General features: G+C 37.8%; 1 protein-coding gene across 7 annotated transcripts in view; it reads left to right on the top strand.

Annotated features, from left to right (window-relative positions):
* Positions 1–25,470, top strand: part of RALYL (RALY RNA binding protein like) — an 821,188-nt gene that overhangs the window by 707,676 nt on the left and 88,042 nt on the right. For all 7 annotated transcript variants that reach the window (XM_042254525.1, XM_060393531.1, XM_027973257.2 and 4 more), the window contains 2 exons: positions 13,522–13,569; positions 24,955–25,118. In XM_042254525.1, coding sequence (XP_042110459.1) covers positions 13,522–13,569; positions 24,955–25,118 — 212 coding nt within the window. The remainder of the gene's footprint in view (positions 1–13,521; positions 13,570–24,954; positions 25,119–25,470) is intronic.

The following is a 25,470-nucleotide window of genomic DNA, read 5'->3' as shown; positions in this document are numbered from 1 at the left end:
TGTAAAGCAACTAGAGGAAGAGCAAACGAAACCCAAAGTCAGTAAGAGAGAAATCATAATCAAAGCAGAAATAAATGAAATCGAAATGAAGAAAACAATAGTAAAGATCAATGAAACTGAAAGCTTGTTCTTTAAGAAAATAAGCAAAATTGATAAACCTTTAGCTAGACTCATCAAGAAAAAGGAGAAGACTCAAATCAATAAAATCAGAAATGAAAAAGGAGAAGATATGACTGACACCACAGAAATACAAAGGATCATAAGAGACTACTGCAAACAGTTATATGCCAATTAAATGAACAACCTAGAAGAAATGAACAAATTGTCAGAAGGGTACAACCTACCAAGATGGACCAGGAATAAACAGAAAATATGAACAGATCAACCACAAGTACTGAAACTGAAACAGTGATTGATTTTAAAATGTCCAACAAACAAAAACCCAGGACCAGATGGGTTCACAGGGACATTCTATCCAACATTTAGAAAAGGGCAAACACATATCCTTCTCAAACTCTTCCAAAAAATTGTAGATGGAGGAAGACTTCCAGATTCATTCTATGAAGCCATCAACACCTGAAACCAGACAAGGATATCACCCTCCCCCCCCCAAAAAAAAGAGATTATTACAGGCCAGTATCATATGCCATGATCAAGTGGGATTTATCACAGGGATGCCAAGGATTCTTCAACATATGCAAATCAATCAATGTTATGTGGTAAGTCACTTTAGTCATATCTGACTCTTTGCAATCCCATGGACTGTAGCCTGTCAGGCTCCTCTGTCCATGTGATTCTCCAGGCAAGACTACTAGAGTGGGTTGACATTTCCTAATGTGATACACCATACTAACAAGCTTAAGAATGAAAACTATATGATTACATCAGTAGATTCAGAGAAATCATTTGACACATTTCAACACTGATTTATGATGAAAGCTCTCCAGGAAATGAGGATAGAGGGAACCTACCTCCACATGATGAAGGTCATATATGACAACCCACCGGGAACATCTTTCTCAACTGAGAAAACTGTGAAAAACTGAAAGCCTTTCCTCTAAGACCAGCAACAAGACAATGATTTCCACTCTCCCTACTATTATTCAACATAGTTTTGGAAGTCCTAGCCATGTCAATTATGGAAGAAAAATATAAAAGGAATCCAAATTGGAAAAGAGGTAAAACTGTTACTGTTTCCAGATAACATGATACTATACCTAGAAAATCCTAAAGATGCCACCAGAAAACTATGAGAGGTGATCAGTGAACTGGGTAAAGTTACAGTACACCCAATTACCATACAGATGTAGATTGCATTCCTGTAAACTAACAATGAAAGGTCAGATAGAGTTAATACGAAAACAGTCCCATTTACTATTGCCTCTAAAAGAATTAAAAAATATCTAGGGATATACTGTCGTAAGGAGGCAAAAGACCTATACTCAGAAAACTATAAGACGATGGTGAAAGAAATCAAAATAACACAAGCATAAGGAGAGATATACCATGTTCTTGGTGGGATCATGTTTGCTCTGCATCTATTAATGTGATCACATAGTTTTGGTTGATTTCCATATATTGAAGAACCCCTGCATTCTTGTGATAAGTCCTACTTGATCGTGATGTTTGATATTTTTAATGTGTTGTTAGATTTGGTTGATATTTTGTTGAGGATTTTTGCATATATACATATATATGCATATATATATATATATATAGCTGATTGAGTTTGCTGTACAGCAGAAACTAACACGACATTGTAAAGCAACTGTATTCCAACAAAAAATAAAGACTATAAAATGAGCTAAGCAAATATCTGCAATGTAAGGCATTACTCTCCCTCTCTCTCCTCCCAGTTCTCCACATTTTCAGCTTCCACCTCTGCTTTATCTCCTCTTTTTCCCTTTCTGCTTATTCTTTCAGATTCCTCATTTGTAAAATCTATATGTGCTCTCCCACAGGAGCTTAAGTCTTCTTGTCTACTCCTCAACTATTCCCTTTGCTTCAAACCAGATTTTACCATTAGAAGGAATGATGGTATATGTGAGACGTTTACTGTGTGCCAGAAATCACATTAACTGCTAACATTCCAGCCTGTATCCTAGCTTCAAAATTGAGGAAAAAAAATTCTGCCACTATTTTAATGGCCTATGGAAAAATTAGGGTGAACCCAAAATACCATTATTTTTCACCACTATACTAGGATAAGACTAATTTTTGTTTAAGACCTAGCAGTTTATCCTCACTAAGGAAACTGACTATTCCAGAAGACCTGAAGACACTGATACTTTACAACCCTAATAAATTCCTAGGACATTGGCGATCACAGTCTAATGACACTAGCAGTTGGTAAGACATCCATATGCACACACACATATATGCACCACACATGCACTCACACACACATGCACTTACACACACAAAGAGCTGCCTGTCAGGTTTTGAATGCCTTGCTCTGAATTATGACCAACAAAGGATCACCATATATTTGAAAAATTATTCTAACATGAAACAAAAGACACGCCAGAGAAAATCAGAACTCCACAGAAATAGAGGAAATATAGAGAGTGTAAAAGAAAACTAACCAAACCAACAAAAACTCTGAAAATGTATAATTACCATCGCTATTCAGTCCAGTTCAGTCACTCAGTCATGTCCGACTCTTTGCGACCCCATGAATTGCAGCACACCAGGCCTCCTTATCCATCACCATCTCCCAGATTTCACTCAGACTCGTGTCCATCGAGTCAACGATGCCATCCAGCCATCTCATCCTCTGTCGTCCCCTTCTCCTCCTGCCCCCAATCCCTCCCAGCATCAGAGTCTTTTCCAATGAGTCAACTCTTCTCATGAGGTGGCCAAAGTCCTGGAGTTTCAGCTTTAGCATCATTCCTTCCAAAGAAATCCCAGGACTGATCTCCTTTAGGATAGACTGGTTGATCTCCTTGCAGTCCAAGGGACTCTCAAGAGTCTTCTCCAACACCACAGTTCAAAAGCATCAATTCTTCGGCACTCAGCTTTCTTTATAGTCCATCTCTCACATCCATACATGACTACTGGAAAAACCATAGCCTTGACTAGATGGACCTTTGTTGGCAAAATAATATCTCTGCTTTTCAATATGCTGTCTAGATTGGTCATAACCCTCCTTCTAAGGAATAAGTGTCTTTCAATTTCATGGCTGCAGCCACCATCTGCAGTGATTCTGGAGCCCCAAAAAATAAAATCTGACACTGTTTCCACTGTTTCCCCATATATTTCCCATGAAGTGATGGGACCAGATGCCATGATCTTCATTTTCTGAATGTTGAGCTTTAAGCCAACTTTTTCATTCTCTTCTTTCACTTTCATCAAGAGGCTTTTTAGCTCCTCTTCACTTTCTGCCATAAGGGTGGTGTCATCTGCCTATCTGAGGTTATTGATATGTCTCCCGGCAATCTTGATTCCAGCTTGTGCTTCTTCCAGCCCAGTGTTTCTCATGACATACTCTGCATATAAGTTAAATAAGCAGGGTGACAATATACAGCCTGGACGTACTCCTTTTCCTATTTAGAACCAGTCTATTGTTCCATTTGCCTCATTAGGTAGGTTTATTCCTAGGTATTTAATTCTTTTTTGATGCAATGGTAAATGAGATTGTTTCCTTAATTTCTCTTTCTGCTTTTTCCTTATTAGTGTATAGAAATGTGGAGATTTCTGTGTATTAACTTTGTATCCTGCAACTTTACTAAATTCACTAATGAGCTCTAGTAGTTTTTTGGTACCATTTTCATGACCTTCTATGTATAGTGTCATGTCTTCTGCAAAGAGTGACAGTTTTACTTTGGTTTCCAATTTTGATTCCTTTTATTTCTGTTACTTCTCTGATTGCTGCAGCTAGGACTTCAAAAAACTATGTTGAATAAAAATGGGCATCCTTGTTTTACTCCTGATCTTAGAGAAAATGCTTTCAACTTTTCACCACTGAGAATGACGTAAGCTGTAAGTTTCTCATAAAAAAAAAAGAAAGTGAAATCACTCAGTCATGTCTGACTCTTTGCAACCCCATGGGCTGTACCCTGCCATGTTCCTCCATCCATGGGATTTTCCAGGCAAGAATACTGAAGTGGGTAGCCATTTCCTTCTCCAGGGAATCTTCCCAACCCAGGGATCAAACCTGTGTCTCCCACATTGCAGGCAGACTCTTTACCATCTGAGCCATCAGGGAATCATAGATGATCTTTATTATGTTGAGATAAGTTTCCTTTATGCCCAGTTTCAGAAGCTTTTGTTGAAATTTGTCAAATGCTTTTTCTGCGCTTATTGAGATGATCATATGGTTTTTATTCTTTAGTTTGTTGATGTGGTATACCATGCTGAGTGATTTGCAGATATTGAAGGACACTGCATCGCTAGTATAAATCCCACTTGATCATGGTGTATGATCCTTGTAATGTGTTGTAAGATTAGGTTTGCTCGTGTTTTGTTGAGAATTTTTGTGTTATGTTCATTAGTGATATTGGCCTATAATATCCTTATTTTTTTTTTCAGTATCTTTGTTTGATTTTCTTATCAGCATGATGCTGGCCTCGTAAAATGAACTTAGGAGAGTTCCTCAACAATTTTTTGGAAGACTTTCAGAAGGATAGATGTTAACTCTTCTCTAAGTGTTTGACAGAATTTGTGAAGTTGTCTGCTGCTGGACTTTCATTTGTTGCAAGGTTTTTAATGACTGTTTCAATTTCAGTACTTCTCTTTCCCCCAGTATGAATGATTATTAACTAGCAAAATATGGTTAACTACGTAAGGATGAAAGAGATTGAAAAGCAACATGAGAGGAGAAAACGTAGGGAATGATTAATATCTCTGTGGCTGGAGAGTATCTAAGGAAGGAACATCCTAGAAGACCTTCTTTCTCCTAGGCTAAGATGCACATCTTATTTGGAGAGAGGTGTCCTCAGCCCTCTGCATGTCAGAGAGGTTTGTTGAAGTATTAATGGACTGTGGATAATGGGTAGGCACCCTTTTTCTGGGGTGCCCGTGAGCTGCAGTGGGTGTCCTGTGTGGTGTGAACAGCTGTGCCTGAAAAGCAAGGAAGAAAACACACGGGAATTTGGAAAAAGAAGCCCCTTACTAGTCAATGCCTTTCCGTTTTCCTCCATAAAAACTCTACGGACAAATGCTAACATGGTGCAAGTATGCTTAGTCGCTCAGCGGTGGTGCCAGCTTTCAAAAGAAAAGTGTCTACAAGATTCAGCTCCATTATCACAAAGCAAGAACAAAAAGGAGGTAGATCAGAGCTAAGAGGCAAAAAATTGATTCTTACTGGCAAAAAAGTTCTAACCCAACATGGTCCAACTTAACTTGTAATGATCTGTATGTTCAAATATTAATCTTCAGGCCTTTAAAATTCTAATACAGACATTTTATTTCCTTAAAAAGAACAATAAAAATAAATATTGTAGTGAAATGTTCCACATAAATCTAATATTCAGTTGAAAAAAAAAATTCTACTGGGTGCTACAAACACCCTGTGTCAAGAGGGAGAGGATATATATGTAGTTATGACTGATGAAAGTGAAAGAGGAGAGTAAAAAAGTTGGCTTAAAGCTTAACATTCAGAAAATGAAGATCATGGGATCCGGTCCCATCACTTCATGGGAAATAGATGGGGAAACAGTGGAAACAGTGGCAGACTTTATTTTTGGGGGCTCCAAAATCACTGCAGATGGTGACTGCAGCCATGAAATTAAATGATGCTTACTCCTTGGAAGAAAAGTTATGACCAACCTAGATAGCATATTGAAAAGCAGAGACTTTACTTTGCCGACTAAGGTTCGTCTAGTCAAGGCTATGGTTTTTCCTGTGGTCATGTATGGATGTGAGAGTTGGACTGTGAAGAAGGCTGAGCACCGAAGAATTGATGCTTTTGAACTGTGGTGTTGGAGAGGACTCTTGAGAGTCCCTTGGACTGCAAGGAGATCCAACCAGTCCATTCTGAAGGAGATCAACCCTGGGATTTCTTTAGAAGGAATGATGCTAAAGCTGAAGCTCCAGTACTTTGGCCACCTCATGAGAAGAGTTGACTCATTGGAAAAGTCTCTGATGCTGGGAGGGATTGGGGGCAGGAGGAGAAGGGGATGACAGAGGATGAGATGGCTGGATGGCATCACTGACCCAATGGACGTGAGTCTGAGTGAACTCTGGGAGTTGGTGATGGACAGGGAGGCCTGGTGTGCTGCAATTCATGGGGTCACAAAGAGTCAGACATGACTGAGCGACTGAACTGAACTGAACTGATGACTGATTCACACTGTTGTACAGCAGAAACCAAAACAACATTATAAACCAATTTTCCTCCAATTAAAAAGGAAAAAAATGTGCCTTGTGTTTTCAAAGCTCACAATCTTGTGAGATAGAGTCATGTGTTGTTAATTACAATATAATATGTTCAGACTGAACCATGCATAAGAAGCTGTAAGAATATAGTCCACACATTTGTAAATAAATTCACCTAAAGACAAAAAGATGCATAATGTGCTACAGGATTTTGACAAGGGTCATCCTGGAATATTTTACTCTGAAAGCTTCAGTGTCAAGAAAATCAGACAAGTTAGATTAAGTTCAAAGAAGGAAGACAGGAATGATAAATGGAATAGAGAGACTGGTTTGTGAAAGTCTAAGACAAATCTATATATTAGATTAGCTCTATGACAAGGAAAGAAGAGAACTAACAAGCATGAGTCAGATGTAAATACAAAAAATTGTAATCAAAGAATAGCACAGTAAGTGGAATTTAGCCTAAGTCTACAAACTTTTTAATTGGGGAAGAGATAGGGTTTGAGTTAGGCCCTAAGTATGGATACATATTCAACGAAAAGAAGACACGTGTGTTAACAAATGGAGAGCTTGAGCAGAGTCCCATTATAGGAAATTTCTGTTTAGCTGCCAGTTGGGCTAATGCAGAAGATTGTGGAGAGATACAGGAATACCTGTGTGTGAGAGCAAGGAGCTACGTTCTTCCACCCAGAGAGTAGGTCCTGGGAAAGTCTGAGTGAATGAAAGAGGAATTAAAGGAATTGTTAAAAGAATGTCAAAAGAAGGAGCTGCATGTGGAAAGCGCTGAAAGGATGAGTCTGACCATTCCCTGGAGACCGTGGGGAGTCATTGGAAGGTTTGTTGCTGTTCTCTTTGGTTTATTTTTTACAGTCTATAAAAAAAAAAAAAGAATTGTGTAAACACAATTTTGGAACTACATCTGTGAACCTCCTTCCTATGGGAACACAGTATAGAGAAGGGTAAGAATCATACGCCATTTAAGATGCCACTTCCAAAATCAGAATTCCTCTGTTAACCCAGCAAGAGAGAGAAAGGTATTATTCTTTTTTCCCCTCCTCTTTCTTGTTCCTAGAATTTACTCTTCACACAATCCTTCAATAAGTAATCCTTTAAATGTGTGAGACCATAAGTTTGACTCACAACTGAGAGACCAGAACTCTTAAATGAGCTGAGTGGATCGTTTTAATCTTTGAACTGCCTAGTCACTTCACCTTTCTAAGATTCAGGTCTTGATTCACAGTTAGCCAGAAATTCTATGAATGTGCCATAATCCCTGGGTCCCTGCCAGCCTCCTTCCCCATTCCAAAATCCTTGGTAGTCAATCTGAGTGTTTTGCCAAGGCAGTGTAGACTGAATAGCTTATTCCATTGTTTTTGCATTTTGAATCTGTGTGTTTATGTGTATCTACCACACACACACACACACACAAACACACACTCCAAAGTAAATATACACATTTATTTGTACTCCTTAATGAAAATAGATTTTTGTCCACATATTATCTTAGCAAAATTTATAAGTCTGTCCAACTGTATATACGATGACAGTCAGCAACCCACATCAGACTTTGTAAGTTAGAAGTAGAATCCTGTATGTATCTCTGAGGAGACTTTTGATTTACTGGGAACCTCAACCCTAGGGAAATTTACTCTGGAGATTCAGCTGTCCAGTATTATAACTTTTGCATTCACAGCTTCTGCAGGTATCTGAAGAGCAGCTGTGATAAAGAGGGAATAAATTCATAAACTGTTGTGCCCATACTTGTTCCGCATTTTCTACCACTAAATCTTGCCATCTGGAAGGACTACCTTTTAACATTCACTTGTCAAATACCTATATCCTTTCTCAAGGACTAATTAAAACATCATCTCTCTTATGAAACCTTGTCTGAGTCTTTGTGCCAGCCACATCCTACTTCTTCTGCCTATAAGCCCTCAGAGTAGTTTTAATTTTTATTTCAACATTTGTCAAATTTGACTTTGAATTATGATCATCTGTGTATTTGCCTGTCCCTTAAACTTTGATATTCCTTGAAGTTGGAAGCCATGCTCTGCTGATATGATATCATTATTTACAATTCCCAATATTATATTTAAAACAAATTTCAGTAATTTGATTTAATTTATGGATCCAGATACAGTAACTGAGAAGGCTTCAATCATTATTTGTAGGATGTCTGCTAATAAACAATTAAAATGCTCCCTCCTTGTTCTAAAAAATTTATTAATATTCTTAAGATTATATTTTGATGACATTCTATGATAAAAATAAAAAGTACTTCTGTGTATTAGTCTACTCATATGAAACTGGTTTTATGAATTCAAAAAGGGGTATATAAAATGGACCATATGTATTGCAAAACCCAGTGAATTGTAATTTCTTCTTCTATAAATGGAACAGTTTCAGTGAAATTCCAGGAAAGCTACTAGATCTCATTTAATCTCCAATAATGAAAGAAAGAGTGTGAGTGTGCAACTCTGATCAATAATTTTGCCAATTTCTATTTCCCATTAAATTTCTAAGGGATCTGAGCAAATAAAGACACATTGAAAAGTAGAATAAATGTTGTAAATGTGTACAATATTGTAAATTTCAAATATAAACTGTGTTAAATTCAAAGCTATCGTTTCACTTTTCAAGAAAGTCAAGTACTTGCTCTTTGTCACTGACCATACTCCCAAATGACAAAAACATTTTCAATCACTGGAATTAACTTCCTCCTGGAAAGTGCCCTAAACATCTCTTTTATTCACATTTTTATTTCAATGGCCTAAGAACCAGATTGTCACACAAAACCACCACAATGAAACTTGCAAAAGTTCCTCTTCTAAAAGCCAAAATATGTGAAACAGATTGCCAGTCCAGGTTTGATGCATGAGACAGGGTGCTCAGGGCTGGTGCACTGGGATGACCCTGAGGGATGGGATGGAGGGAGGTGGGAGGGGGTTCAGGATGGGGAACACATGTACACCCGTGGCTGATTTGTGTGAATGTACAGCAAAAACAACTGCAGTATTGTAAAGTAATCTGCCTCCAATTAAAATAAATTAATTAATTTACAAAAACAAAGCCCAAATAGACTAACTCATGAGCATAACATCATCCCTCTTGGCTTGCATCAGGGAAAGAGGATGTTCTCTAATGTAAATTCCTGGCACCACAATTCTAGGATACATAAGATACTTACAGCGCTGGATATGACTCCTGGAAATGTCACTTTTTGACAGTTAATTTCAAATAGAGGTTCACACAAAAATAAAAAAAGAAGAGATTTTTATGAGGGAGAATCTGTGAGAGAAAACAAAAAGACAAAAAAGAATTGAGAGCAGGAGGAATACTGAGGAAAGCACTTGGCAGGCACAGATCAGACTTGCTCTGTGCTAATCTCTTTTCATCTCTTTGAAACTTTTCCTCTTCCTTGGAAACCCAGCTTGATTTTACAGCTTAAGCCCTGAACCAACTACAGCCATGGCAATTTTGCAAAAAGTCCAAACCATTCAGGCAACAGAAGCCTTGTCAAGATTACACAGAACTGTTTGTGCATTTTATTTCATTTTTAACTTGACAGGTGAAATTGAGTTTATGATGGCAGAAAGTGCAGCTTGGAGATCAAACAATTTAAGGTGCTTAGCTATAACTTGTCCTTGCAAATCTGCCTCACCAGTCAGAATTGAACAAAAAATAAGCAGATTGGACAAGATAATTTAAGCATCAAATGAAAAAAATAAAAATGAACATTTTTCTCTCATGTACTCTTCAATTTCCCGAAGGCTGGTAAATTATTGAGGTATTTCTTAAAGGTATTAGAATTATGAGTAGAATCATCACTCTCATCCACATTAGTAACATGTCATATTTTCATCTTACTCTATTCTAATATTATAACATTTTTTAAAAGTTTCAGAATAAAAGATGAAACAATTTAGCTACATATTCTCTCTATTCAGTCACATCAGAAAATATTGAGAATTTTCACTGTGTGAAAACTGTTGTTCCATCAAACAATAGCTATTAAAAGCATCTAAAATGTCTATCACCATGTATGATACTTAAGTTAATATCAACTCTATCTATTCAAGTAAATAACTTCTCAACGTTATATAATTATTATCATTAGCGTGACTGGTATTATTTAATTTCAAAGATAGTTCCCAGGTCCTTGAGAAAGTCAAGGCATGAGACTGGCAGAAGATTTACACATGTGAGTGGCAGAGAATTTACAACTACAATTTACAGAGAGTTCTAAAGTAAATACTCTAATAAAAGAGAGGTCAGAGGCCTGTGTTCAGGAAGAACTCTGCTGATACTTTCATCAAGATGGACAAGATATCAAGAACCATCTTAATCACCACTTCAGTTCAGGTCAGGTCAGTCACAGTCATGTCTGACTCTGTGATCCCATGAACCGCAGCACACCAGGCCTCGCTGTCCATCACCAACTCCCAGAGTTCACCCAAATCCATGTCCATTGAGTCAGTGATGCCATCCAACCATCTCATCCTCTGTCATCTCCTTCTCCTCCTGCCCTCAATCTATCCCAGCATCAGGATCTTTTCAAATGAGTCAGCTCTTTGCATCAGGTGGCCGAAGTATTGGAGTTTCAGCTTCAGCATCAGTCCTTCCAATGAACATCCAGGACTGATCTCCTTTAGGATGGACTGGTTGGATCTCCTTGCAGTCCAAGGGACTCTCAAGAGTCTTCTCCAACACCACAGTTCAAAAGCATCAATTCTTCTGTGCTCAGCTTTCTTGACAGTCCGACTCTCACATCCATACATGACCACAGGAAAAACCATAGCCTTGACTAGATGGACCTTTGTTGCCGTAGTAATGTCTCTGCTTTTTAATATGCTGTCTAGGTAACTTTCCTTCCAAGGAGTAAGCATCATTTAATTTCATGGCTGCAATTACCATCTGCAGTGATTTTGGAGCCCCCCAAAATAAAGTCTGACACTGTTTCCACTGTTTCCCTATCTGTTTGCCATGACGTGATGGGACCAGATGCCATGATCTTCGTTTTCTGAATGTTGAACTTTAAGCCAACTTTTTCACTCTCCTCTTTCACTTTCATCAAGAGGCTCTTTAGTTCTTCTTCACTTTCTGCCATAAGGGTGGTGTCATCTGCGTATCTGAGGTTATTGATATGTCTCCTGGCAATCTTGATTCCAGCTTGCGCTTCCTCCAGCCCAGCGTTTCTCATGATGTACTCTGTATATAATCACCACTACACTGTGAGGTTTGTGAGCAAAAAAGTAACTATTTCACTTCTACATCTAAGTGCCTAATATAGTTACTGACCATAGGTCCTTAATCACACTTTGGTAAATGAGTATATGAATGACTATGCTAGAATACTAGAATACTTATCTGTGTTAGAATACGTATCTGTGTTAGAATACTTATCTGTGTTATTTAGGGTATTTAATATCTCTAGGCTTCAAGGTCCTATAAAATTGGAAGAACATTCTACATCTTATAGGTTACTGTTAAGGCTAAATCAGCTTATGTATGGAAAGGCACTGAGAATATTGTTTCAATAACTAGACATGACTCAGCAATTCTACTTTTAGATGTATACTCAAAAGGGGTGAAAGCAGGAGGCCCCCCAAAATTTTGCTCACCAAAGTTCATAGTAGGATTATTCACAACAGCCAGGAGATGGAAACAATTCAGATTCTATCAACAAATGAACAGATAAACAAAAATTCACACGCACATGAGTGGAGAATTATTCAGGCATAAAAAGGGATTGAAATTATGATTTGTGCTAGAACATAGATAAGGCTTGAAGAATTACACCAGGTAAAATAAGCCAAGCAAGAAAGGACAAACAATGTATGTTTCCACTTATATATGGTACCTGCTGCTAAGTCACCTCAGTTGTGTCCAACTCTGTGCGACTCCATAGACAGCAGCCCACCAGGCTCTCCCATCCCTGGGATGTTCCAGGCAAGAACACTGGAGTGGTACCTAGAGTAGACAAATTCACAGCCACAGTAAGTAGAATAGCGGTCACCGAGGCTTGGAGAAGGGGCAAGGGAGTGAGGGAATGAAGAAATATTGTCTAATGAGCACAGAGTTTCTGTTTTAGATGATAAAAAATTTTTGGAAATGGTTAATTGCTCAACATTGCCATTGAATTTTGACATTTAAAATTGACTTAAAGTGATTAGAAATGTAAATTTAGTTATGCATATTTTATAGCAGTAAAATAAATGAATATTAAAAATTACTCCCCTGTAATACCAATATTCCATTTAGCATAAGATTAAATTTCTTCCAGGCTGCAGAGGGTTGCATGGTGATGAAAAACAGCTCCAGATATGGATTCAGAAGTCTTTTCCTCCAGTCTCAGTCTTGTCACTTACTAGACATAAAATTTGAGCTAGCCGCTGAGGTCCCTTGCATTTTAATTTTCTCCAGTTATAATAACCAATACAGCTGTTTTGAGAGCTTGAAATTATTAATAAAAAGTAATAATGCATATAAAGTGTTTTGTAAACTCTAAAAATTATATAAGTGGATGGGGAAATTTTTATTATACATTCATTTAAGAAGCTTAGTAATAATCTTATCCTTGAAATGTACTTATTAACTCTTCTTTAAGTGCCCTACAATACTGTTATTGTTGGTAAGACTCAAAGTTTCTTTTTTGCTCATTTTTCTCTACATCAAGTACTGAAGAGCAAGTTTTTAGAATAACAAGAAAATGCTGAATTTCTGAGGAAACCACTTTTGTATTTATTTTTCTTACATTAAACTTTTCCATTTATATTATTTATATACCATTTGTTTATTGTTTATTTAGCCGCATTATACATACCTTAGGAAGAAGGAATAGCTATATTATATCTTGTATGGGGACAAATGGTTCTACAAGTATTACAAGTATTTAAAAAATTAATTTTGCTACCTGTTCTCATCTTCATTCCAAACCAACTCAATCCATTATCAGTGTTTACATTATGAAACATACAATAAGAGTTTGACATGGCGGTATATCCAACTGGATACTATCTTATAAAGTCCTTTGGCTACATAATTACATTGGAAAATAATGTAATTTTTGGAAATTTTGTAATGTAATTTTGGAAAAAATGTAATAATTACTTGCAAAAGTAATAAAATTTATTACCCTTACATAATAGATTAATACCAAAATTACTGTGATATCAACAACTAATTTCTTGTTTCCCTCCTCAGTGGTTATGTCTTTGACTATGATTACTACAGAGATGACTTCTACAATCGGTATGTAAATTTCTCATCCTTGTTTCCGTTTGATTTAAATTATCTTTTAACTCTTCTGTACCTTTCATTCACAGAGATTATTGATTAATACATTTAAATGATATTTTACAGTAAAAAAGTAAGTCTCAATAAAATATAAGATGGACAGATTTTCATCTTGCGATTGTACCTACTGCAGTATAGAAGATCTTGGACTTTTAGACTTTGGTGGTGCTTAAGCCTAAAATTTGGTTTCTGATATTTGGGTGATATTCTAAAGATTTATTAACCAATATTATTTTCCAAATCTTGAAATTGGCATTCTTGACTTGGAATTCTTCAAGACTGAGAGATTTATAAATTCAGACAATGAGTCCAACCTTCTAAAATACATCTACTTCCAACACACAAATTCAGTAAAAATTAAAGTCTTGCTCTGCAAGGTAGTGTGGGACCACAAAAGAAGCCATGCAGAGTGATGTTAATAATCAATAGGGGAAATAGGATTTTCCATGACATTTAAAAAATTTTTGTCAAAACATTAAAAACTCTATGTTATAAATGTATTTATTATACATGTATACATATATAGAAATTCCTCATGCATACATATAGGAAAATACAGTGAAACAGTTATTTAGTATACTAATTTAAAATTGGAACCTTTTAATGTAAAAATACTAAGAGTTAGTGTGCTTTTTTCTTGTAAAAATGACTTATCAAAAGTAATTTGAATGGTACTAGCCTTCTTCTTCTATTAGGATATGAGGCAAGCACCTATTTTACCCCTCAGTGAATTGTTATACTACTGTACTGGATCAGCTTCGACATTTCATCAATGTTGTGAACTACCTCTAAGATTTCCTCCAGATGATTCCTTTTCTTTGCCAATTTCACTTCCTCTGGGACATCTTCCTCCCTTTTCAGCACATCACAACCACTTTCCTCCTTTATGTCAGTATGTTTTATTTACCTAAATTCCTCTGCCTCCATCTCTAGAGTCTCCTGAGTGGAAGAGTATCCGCATCCCTACAATCAGCTATTTCTCCTATAATTTTAATTTTACTCCCCGTTTCACTCCTCGGTTCTTCGCTGTGCCCATTCCCTCTTTTGATTATCCATTCTTACAAAATTCCACGTGGGTTCATCACCAGGAAGCAAAGAGATCTGTGTGTGACCTAACAACTACACAATGACAAATCACAGACTTTGAAAGAAGTGATGCGATTGGTCACGGATTGTCAGGAACATCTGTTAATTAGGTAGAGATTCATGGACTGAAAAACCAGCAGCAAAGCTTGGACTTTATGAAATTACTCACAGTTAATATACGTGGTAAAACTGAAATTTGACTTTTGCTGTTGGGGGGATTGGTGTTATTTAACTTAGGACTAGCAAATGAAATTCTGGTAGAAGAGGTATGCGAAACAAGAATTATCTGTGTTAGGTCTTTGGACCGTACACACACATACAAAAACAAAGTAAATATTGTTTAAAGTTCTATTCAAACAAACAAACAAATATCCCAAGGCATAAAAATGCAAAGCTAGAAAAAACAGAACATTTTACGTAGGAAGAAACTACACAATCCCTCGTAAGGGTCTCCTTCTCTGCTCAGCCGTCAGGGTCCTCTCCCAGCCCCAGGAGATCTCTGTGTTCCTTCCTGTCTGGGGACCTTCCTCTGCGCGCTTTTTCTGCTCCTGCCTCTCTCCACTGTCTAGTTAAGGACTCCGTTCTTCAGGTCTCAGCGTGGACTCCTCTCTCAGACTGAATGAGGTTCTTCTGTTTCCCTCTCCGCACCTGTTACCGTTCCTTTACGGTACTGCTCCTCGTTTATATTGCTAGATTTCTCTCTGCAGTGAACAATATTTGGTTTATTTCTGCTTGCTTTCCTTCCTCCCAGAGGGCAGGAAAGATGCTCAGCTCTGCTTATTGTATCCTCAGGCACTATCATTAAGTCTCACGCATACTGGAAACTCAACTTTTGTTATTAATTCATTTCCTTAGATTTAGAGACATTTTGCTTTCTCCAAGGTCACATAGTTGATTCGTGGCAGCACTACAATCATAAACTAGGTCTCCATTTATATTCAATAACCAACTGTGCAGATTCACAAAACAGAAGGGGAGCAATATTGGCCTATGGTTTTACATTAAAGGAAACAGCCTTATCTACACAAAATCAAACCCACAGCCATAACTTTAGCACCACTGTGTTCGAAGCTAAGCAAGTGATTTCTCTAGTCATCCTTTTATGACCAAATATAAATCTTTAAGGACAACTTTCTCAAATAATTTTTACAATTTATGTAAAATATAATATTTAATTTTAACTATTTAATAGCTTGTAATAACTCATCCTAACAATGATGTGAAGATCTGGCAGCATTAAAATAATCCCATTTACTGTTTAAAAAAAAAGATAACTTTAAGTAGTCTTTCAATTATTTGAATATTTCAGTTTTTGACAATTTCAGAACATTTTCTGATACTCCTCTGTGCCAGGATATAGAACACTGTCTTCATTGCTCTGAATAAAGTTGCCAACTAATATGCATTGTCTTTTAGACTGTCAGTAGTAAACTGTTTTCACATTGTTATTGCTTAAATATTTTCTATCACGTGACTTCCTTACACATTTTAAGAATTTCTACTTAAAATGGAGTAGATGGTAGGAGACCCAGGTTCTGGTAATCAACCTGTAAACTCTGGGTCAGGTTTACAGTTTTCTCAGCGACCCAGGCAGCACTCGTGGTAAACAGCCTGCCTGCCAATGCAGGAGACGTAAGAGACATGGGTTCGATCCCTGGGTAGGGAAGATCCCCTGGAGGAGGGCATGGCAACTCACTTCAGTATTCTTGCCTGGAGAATTCCATTGGCAGAGGAGCCTCGCAGGCTACACTCCACAGGGTCACAAAAAGTCAGACACCAACTGAAGCGACTTACCACTCGCCCAGTATTTGCATTTTACTGTGTATATATTATAGCTCAAAAAATCGTAAGATACATATGTAGATAGATGATAAATAAATATATTTTACAAGCAAACGAACAAGAGCCTTAATCAGCAAGTAATTACAGAGCCTGAATCTTTCAGATGGTTCTACATCACACACAAAAAGCTAACAGAATAATTTCCGAAATCATTTGCTTCTCTTATATAAAACCTGTTTGGTTTATAGGTATACCGAGATCCGAATGGGTGTGCTGCTAACAGACTGTCTGATCAGCCTGCGTTCTCATTAGTTAATTTTTCATCTTCTGCATTTGGCTGAAAGAGAGAGAAGCATCTGCCGTAGTAGACACAGTCAGGAGTTCCCTGTGAACATAGATTCCCCAGGAAGGGAAAACAGTGGAGAGGCTGGACAAGAGAAATAGCCTAACAGGCCAGTGCTAACGGTTTTATCCTCAGTAATTCCTCCTTAGTTACATTCTGCTTGTGTTTATCATTAACTTTTTGCTCTTTTTACTAATGGCACACGCGTGGGCAATTTATTTAACGCCACAAAAACCTGTCTCATCGATGAAGTGAATATGAAATTAATGCCTACTGCATGATATTGTTTTGAGGATTCAATGAAGTAGCATATTTTTATGACCTGCATTTTGCCTGGTGTGTGTTTTGTACTTAATCAATGTTAGCTACTGGTAGCCGACAATAACCATTAATAGTGATAGAGAACAGGTTCCTTATACTGATATTCAAGTAGCAACGTCCCTGTGACTGAGGAATACACTGACTGATCAGCCGTGCTTCCACAGTAAGCCCATTGTGACGCCTCTGGATCATTCTTCTTGTATTGTTTTCCCTCCTCTTGCCCCCCTGGAGCATTCCAGTTGCAGCTGAACACTCTCATCAACACTCAGCTATTCCCATTCACTCCATGCTGCTTGGTTTTCTGTCAGGAAAACAGACATCATATAGTTATGCTGAACAAGGAGAATTGCTTGTAAGAACTTTCTATGTATTAAGGAACTAAAAAAGGCAAAAACAAATAACAACACAAAACCCACAATGATATGATGGAGTCAGCAAACTACCTCTATCTCTACCACCTCTGGGGTTGGAAAACAGGAAAAGGTAGGATTATCAGATATCACTCTAGAAAAGGGGGCTTACAAAGCTCACATTGAGAGTAGGAAGGTCAGCTTAGTTGCTGCTACTGTATCTGAACCCGAAGAAGCCCAGGGGGCTGGAACCCAGACCTCTAAGGAAGCAGTGCCAACGGATGCTGGGTCTCTGAGGAAGAGTGGAGGCTGTTCTGCCAATGTTGCAGAAGTGTTCAAACTGGATCCAGGGGCCACTACTGGAATGCACTGCTGCTGTCAGGGTGGAGAAACAAGGCTGCAGTTACGCTGGAAACACAAGAAGCCGAAACAAAGCCAGGAGGCAAAACAGAAAGGGTCAAGTCCTCTCTTCCTGTTCCAATCATAGTCTCCTTCTCAAGCCCTTAGCTGGCTGAGCCTAGCAAGGAGCCGGCGGGCCCCGGCAGAAGCGCGGTTTACCGAGTCTCAACTCCAGCTGTTACTAAATGCCTCGCATGATGCTGAGGGATCATGTCTCAGTAACTGACATTCACTCACACCCTATTGCTAGCCTGTTTCTGCCAGGCTTGGGAATTCTCATATAATGGGCGAGTTTCCACTCTTGCATTGTTTTAGCTTAGGAAGCTTCTCTACACAAAGTTCCATCTTAATGTGAATGTTTCAGTACATTTATCCAACAGTAACTTTTCCAAAACCTAATTGAGTGTTTCTCCATGGTTTCAGGAATCATGAAGTGAAAGTGAAGTGTTAGTTACGCAGTTGTGTCCAACTCATTGTGACCCCATGGACTGTAGCCCTCCAGGCTCCTCTGGCCGTGGAATTCTCCAGGCAAGAATACTGGAGTGGGGAGCCATTCCCTTCTCCAGGGGGTCCTCCTAATCCAGGGGTCAAACCTGGGTCTCTCACATTGCAGGGAGATTCTTTCCTGTCTGAGTGACCAGGGAAGAGTATCTCTAATAATAGATTTGAGAGGTTATTCTAAGCTGTTATCTTCGTGAATTACACACACAAAAAAAAACTGCCCAATTTACAGCATTCAATGCTGTTTTCTTTCAAAGGTCAAGTATGACTCTAAATGAAGGACATTACACGTTATTTAAATGAAACATAAATATTTGTACTATCCCAAGTAAAGTAAAAGAAGTATACCTAAAATTCTACTGAATACCCACAAGGAATGTTTTCAGTTTCTGAGATATCAGCAGTTTTAATGCAACCTCTCTTCAATAGTACCAGGAAAGGCTGCTGCTAAGTCGCTTCAGTTGTGTCCGACTCTGTGCGACCCCATAGATGGCAGCCCACCAGGCTCCCCCATCCCTGAGATTCTCCAGGCAAGAACACTGGAGTGGGTTGCTATTTCCTTCTCCAACCAGGAAAGGCACTGAGGCATTTATAACCTCCAGTAATGAGCAAACTTCTATTGATAGAAAAAAAAAAAAAGAAATGCAGGATCTGCCTGACCTTAAATATGTATGTGTGTGTGTGTGTGTGTGTGTGTATACACATACATATCAGTGATTCAACATGGGGCATTGCTCAGTTCTGGATCCATTTTGACATTGAGTAAATTAACATAGGAGAAGCTACCAGAGCTGCAGTTAATGAAAAACAACTCTAAGTCAAGTTGTACTTGTCTCAGATCATTGATTATAGAGCACAGTATATATTCATGAATATTGGAAAAACATATTAGCAAGAAGCAACGTCTGTTTCATTATGCAAATTTAAATTACCATCTGGTAGAATGGGATTCCACTTAAAACACTTGGAAGCCTTAGCATGGCATGGTTGACGAAGGATATGATTCGGAGTCAGAAGACGAGTTGCAGGCCTCAATGCGCGTGTGTTGACTGGTTAAACTTGGGGGAGCGGGGGTTATCTCATCCGTTTCCCACAAGTTTCCTTCATAGGCAAAATGGCTTAACAATACACACATTACAGAATTCTAAGAATTAAATAGAATCAGTTTATTGATTCATAACCTCACAATTGCTACTTGAATCCATTCACTTTTTAACAAGATACCAAAATTGTACAAAATATAAAGATTAGATTGATCAAGATATTGCTAAAATAGATCATTAATGATCACAGTCAACCCTCTAAAAGCACGTTCAAGAAGAATTTGTACAAGACCAGGGATGGGGCTTGCTGGTAGGGGGTGGGCTGTTGGCAAGGGTGGCTTCACTGAAAATCATGGAAAAGTTTAGTGGCAAAAAAACAGAAATAAAAATTACTCATTTGCCGGTCTCAAGTAAAGTGTGCCTATAAAAAGCATTTTTTGGATTCAGCTGTAACCAAAAGCTTATTTGAAGTCAAGGTAGAAATTATAAACAGATTTTATGAATTTCAAGTAGTTCAAACAGTACAGAAAGCAGATATTCTAATAGGCTAGAATCATTCATGTGGATTTCAAATATAGCCTTTTAAAAAAATGAATAGTCATCTTAGTTTGGTTTTATAGATTCTGTTTGTCAGAAGTCAAATAAGCTGAAGACAGAAACCCTTCTTGTCACTCAACAAGGTTGAATGAAGACACAGCGAGGGATCGCCAATCCTAGAGTTATTGATCTTCATTCATCTGCTAAAAGGGTCCAGGCAGAACATGGCCCCAAATATGTGGTCAGATTTTGGTTCTGGGCAGGCCAGCTGTTTAACCCAATGTTTAACCCAAAGTCCAGACTACATTTTTTGAGTAGCACTTAATCACATAGTGACTGTAAATTTGGGTCCATAAGTAAGAAAAATAAAAAAGTATTTTTATGTGGGAAATTTAGAAGAAAACAGATAATTACTGATTTATAAGTTATTATTTAATCTAAATGATAATCTAGTGTTCAGTGACAAAATAATACACAAATATTACATTTTCGATTTTTTTCATGAATTTTAAAATCACATTGGTTGACAGTGAAAGTTCAATTCAGTTCGGTTCGCTCAGTCATGTCTGACTCTTTGCAACCCCATGAACTACAGCACACCAGGCCTCCCTGTCCATCACCAACTCCCAGAATCCACCCAAACTCATGTCTATTGAGTCCGTGATGCCATCCAACCATCTCATCTTCTCTCGTGCCCTTCTCCTCCCGCCCTCAATCTTTCCCAGCATCAGGGTCTATTCAAATAAGTCAGCTGTCCACATCAGGTGGCCAAAGTATTGGAGTTTCAGCTTCAACATCAGTCCCTCCAATGACAGTGAAAAATGGGCATCAAATTAAAAGTCCAGCAATCAAGTAATGATTTATTAGACTGTGGTATATCTACTTGTGAAAATGCACCACAGAACTTAAGTGTTGTGAATGAGTGAAGTTCGCTCAGTCACGTCCAACTCTTTGCAACCCCATGGGCTATACAGTCCATGGCATTCTCCAGGACAGAATACTGGAGTGGATAGCATTTCTCTGCTCCAGAGGATCTTCCCAACCCAGGGATCAAACCCAGGGAAGAATCTTTACCAGCTGAACCACAAGGGAAGCCCAAGAATACTGGAGTGGGTAGTCTATCCCTTTTCCAGCAGATCTTCCCTACCCAAGAATCAAACTGGGGTCTCCTGCATTGCAGACAGATTTTTTACCAACTGAACTAAAAATAAACATTAGGAAGACCATTTAGCAAACGTGGGAAATGTTTTTAATATAAACCAAAGAGAATTAGCCAGGATATATTACTGTACATACATTATGATTTCAGTTATGTAAAAAAATACAAATTCTTATAGAAAAAAGATTAGAAAATGACAGTAATTGTTTTAGGGTAAGAGATAGAAGGTTATTTTTTCCATATATATTTTCTGAAAATGCATTAAAATGTTGCTTTTTATTGTTGAAGTTTAATAATAAGAGGCTTTTAGTAAAAACAAGAATTCAAAATTATATTCATTTTATACATCAATATGCCATTAAATTGTCTTTGTCCAAAAAGCAACTGTTAAAAATAATAGCCTTATTGTTTCTAGACACAAGCTGTGTCTATTTTTTATCAAATAAATCAATATTAAAATTGCTTACCACTTTTCAGCTTCTGTTTGATAATGAAATGACACATCTCAGATATTATTAAAGCAAACAAAATTCCAAACAGAAAATGGTCGCATGAAAAGTAGAAATGTTTATTAAACAAAATAGATCCTCAAACTTCCTCAATCTGCTGTCTTTATTAAAATCTGACATTTACTTTATTTATTGCTTGAGAATAGGTCTTTTAAAGTTTTTGTTTTAAAATAGGCCTTAGAGAAAGGAGAATTATGTGTTTGACTTTAAATCATTATATGTTTGACCTGTAAACATAACGGGAAAAACGGTATTCTAATAGTATTAGGGAAAATGAAGGGCCATTAAAGGAAAGGAAAGGGGATACAATTCTGAGAGTGGAAGAACAAAAAATCAAGAAGGAAAGAATTTTAAGTTTTCAAGTGACCTTGGAGATTTGAATTCCATTGAATTCTATCAGATGGAAATTTCTCTTGGACTGTTTTCTCTGGTTTGCCGTAGACAGGATTCTGATGAGAAAGTCAATGCTTGTGTCTCCTTCAAAGGCTGCCTTTCACCTCCTCCTTCTGTATTTAGAAGAACTCCTACATCTTGCAGTCCTAGAGAACGGCCTTGCTTCCCGTCCTTATCTTGTTATTAGTATGTTTCCATGCTTGAAAACAGCTCCCCATCTTCCTTCTCTTGGTTTCTGGTAAGCTCAACTTTGCCCAGTGAAAAGTAACAAACTTCCAGCATGCTTGAAAACAGCTCCCCATCTTCCTTCTCTTGGTTTCTGGTAAGCTCAACTTTGCCCAGTGAAAAGTAACAAACTTCCAGCTCCATTAAAACTTAAAATCATGCTCTCATATGAAATGCCCTTTTAGCTTTGATTGTGTGTTACCTCACTTTTATCAAAATCAAGTTCTAATGCTGCATATCTTCCCAACAGAGAGACAGAACGAATTGACAAAACCTTACCTGATTCTGTAACAGGAAAGGAGTCATCTTTCTTTGAAGTAACACACCCACATATTCAGAAAACAAGGACCTCTCCCTATAAGAACTTAAAACAAAGAACACAACATATACTGCTTTACTAAAATGTATATCCTATGCTAAAAATATGTCACAAATATATTGAACAAATGCAGCTCTGTTTTTTCAGCATGAGATCATACCTGGCCAGCACTGGAAGTTTTGTAATCCTTGTCTGGGGGGAAACAACAGAAATATTGATGAACAGTGCAGTTCTGTGTAACATATTATTGAATTGCACTATCATTAAAGCAGTAGTGACTATGATGTCTTCTCTTGACCTGATATCCAGTATAGCACTCTTACAGCTTTTTATATTTCAGTTGGGCTTTAGAGATTTTCTTAACTCAGTGTGTAGATTAGTTTATTTCATGAACCTGCTAAATGGCATTTTGACGTCCTGGGGAAACGATTCCTCCAAAAGAGCTTCCCTTTCTTGTCTCAAGCAGCAACTTCCACCCTGGGAGAGATGGGTCAATTGTCACATTTCTGTTCTTTCAGTAACTTTGCGGGTGGTAGCTCATGAAAAGCACCTTTTGTATTTTGGTTCACTGACTTAGGTTGCTCTGTGAATTCAATGTATAAATAAATAATGTAGGTCCTGTTTTGTTATTGAAATGAGGGGCAGGCTTAGTTGACCCTTCTGATTTTTGAGACCCTAGTGGTATGAATATGGTCCACAGAGCCTTTCGGCCTCATCGGCCTCTACCCTTTGAAGTCAGCTATAATGTGTGGGCGTCCGTGACCTGTTCTTTGCTGGCAGCTCCTCGGCTCTAATAGACTTGGCTTATGCGCAGAGGATGACCCCTCTCTTGAACTCTGTCTCCTTTCATTTCTTTTCCTTTCCAGACATCTCTTAGCATTTCCTAGCAGGTTCCCAAATCATTGTTTTTGGATCCATTAGCTCTCTAATATAAAAGACATTCTTAGTACCAAGGTCTGCTTCAAATGTGATTTGTGTACATCGGACTTTTCTTCCCCCTGGTGTCATAGTATTCAGTGTTTCTGAATGAAAACTTGGAAACCAGCCTCTCTTAATCATTATCTTTCATATACTATTTTCCAAAAAGAGATTATCACATTTCCATCTGTATATACAAATGAGATGTAATTTTATAAAATAACCAATTATAGAGGGTTTTAAATATTTTAAAAATTTAAAGCTGTTCTCATTTTCTCATTTCTGTCTTTCCCATTAGATTTTCTATTGACTGTTTTAAACCAATTATGAGAATCCATATAATAGTGTCATAATAACATATATAATAACCATTATTCTAAGTCAATAATGCTATTTTATTTATAGTAGACAATGCAATAATACCTCTGGCTCAGTGGCAAATAGTTTTAAAAATAAATGAGTATATATACATATATATATGTATATATATAAAATTTTTCCCTCTGGTCCTTTTATGCTGCTCAAATGTGCTTAGTCACACAAAAATTTGTTGTGTGTATGCAGTATAATATGAGGCTTTGAATATATTAATTACATATTTATATAAATATGTAAATACTTTTATACTTTATCCCTCCATTGTCTGATGCAAATACATTGGTTATAGTGAATATCATTTTTCACTTTTAAGCAGAGGCTTCAGTGTTTTATTGGTATTCTTCGTTAGAGAAATTTTTAATAGCTAACTACAAACATCTCTAGTCTCAATTTCCACATTTATCAAATGGTCAGAAAAATAAAATATCATCCTGATAAGCATTTTCTGTCAGTTCTTTAGTCAAGAAAGTTTTGGGCTCATGCTATCAGCCTTGCTTCGGAGTTCAGCTCCCTTTTTTCTGTAGTCAGAAAGACTTTGCATTATTTAAGAGAGTCCTTAGTGACAGGGAAGGAACCATTGATTTTTCTCTCACAGCTGCCCTCTTTAAACTAGTCATACTTCTATTTTTTCCCCCCTTCCGAGCTGTTTTCTGATTATACACTAATTTTCTTTGCTCTGTCCCTGATCCTGCATGATCTTTTCCTCCTCTCAAACTAATGTCTCACTAAGTATCTGATGTGGAAAAGGAAGATTCCTGTTCCTAAGAAGGATAAATCTGTTAAATCAAGCAAAGAAATATACTTGGGAATGAAGGTCAGCATAACTCCAACATATTGCCAAGTTCTTTGTTCTTTCATGCCTTAATAAAAGTGAGTTCATATGAAGAGTCAGATTTTAATGTTCAGAAAGCATAGACTATATTAGCATCCTATTCCTTTAGTGAAATGAGTCTTCCTGAGTACACTATTAAAAAATTGGTTGACAGTTTTTGCAAGGCCATTCTCGTAATCACCTCAGACATTTGGTAGAAGGCGCAGGTGTGAGCCGGCTCTCAGCCGCCTTTGTGTTTCGTGAAGGTTGTTTGATTACCACGGCCGCGTGCCGCCGCCGCCCCGCGCGGTCATCCCACTGAAGCGGCCCCGAGCGGCAGTGACGACCACCCGCAGGGGAAAAGGCGTTTTCTCCATGAAAGGAGGATCGAGGTCTGCTGTGAGCGGGTCTTCTTCGTCGGGCTCGAAATGTAAGTAAGCTTCCTCGCTTCCCCGTAAAGAAGGGTGGGGGCGTGTACCACTGCGTGAATGTCTGTGCTCAGAAAATTAATCAAGAATTAGCGCAGGGTTGCTATGTCCGATGTATGAGCGAAATTTCAAATGGATAAGAACCGGTCTCTGCTTCCCCTCCACTCCACTGGAGTAACGTGGTGGAGACAGACACCAACATGCCTCACACACACCTGGGAGCGATCAGAAAGGTGTCTTATTAGAGCGAAGAACATGCTCTTGGCTCACCTAGCTTGTGACACATCCAAGCCTTGAAATATAACATGCTGCTTTCGGTAAAGAACCAAATTTCACTTCCGGAAAGAGCCATCG

This window comes from Ovis aries, chromosome 9 (genome assembly GCF_016772045.2).
Source record: "Ovis aries strain OAR_USU_Benz2616 breed Rambouillet chromosome 9, ARS-UI_Ramb_v3.0, whole genome shotgun sequence".
Lineage (NCBI taxonomy): Eukaryota > Metazoa > Chordata > Mammalia > Artiodactyla > Bovidae > Ovis > Ovis aries.
Note: the sequence above shows the minus strand (reverse complement) of the source record. Positions and strands in the feature narration are given on the sequence as shown.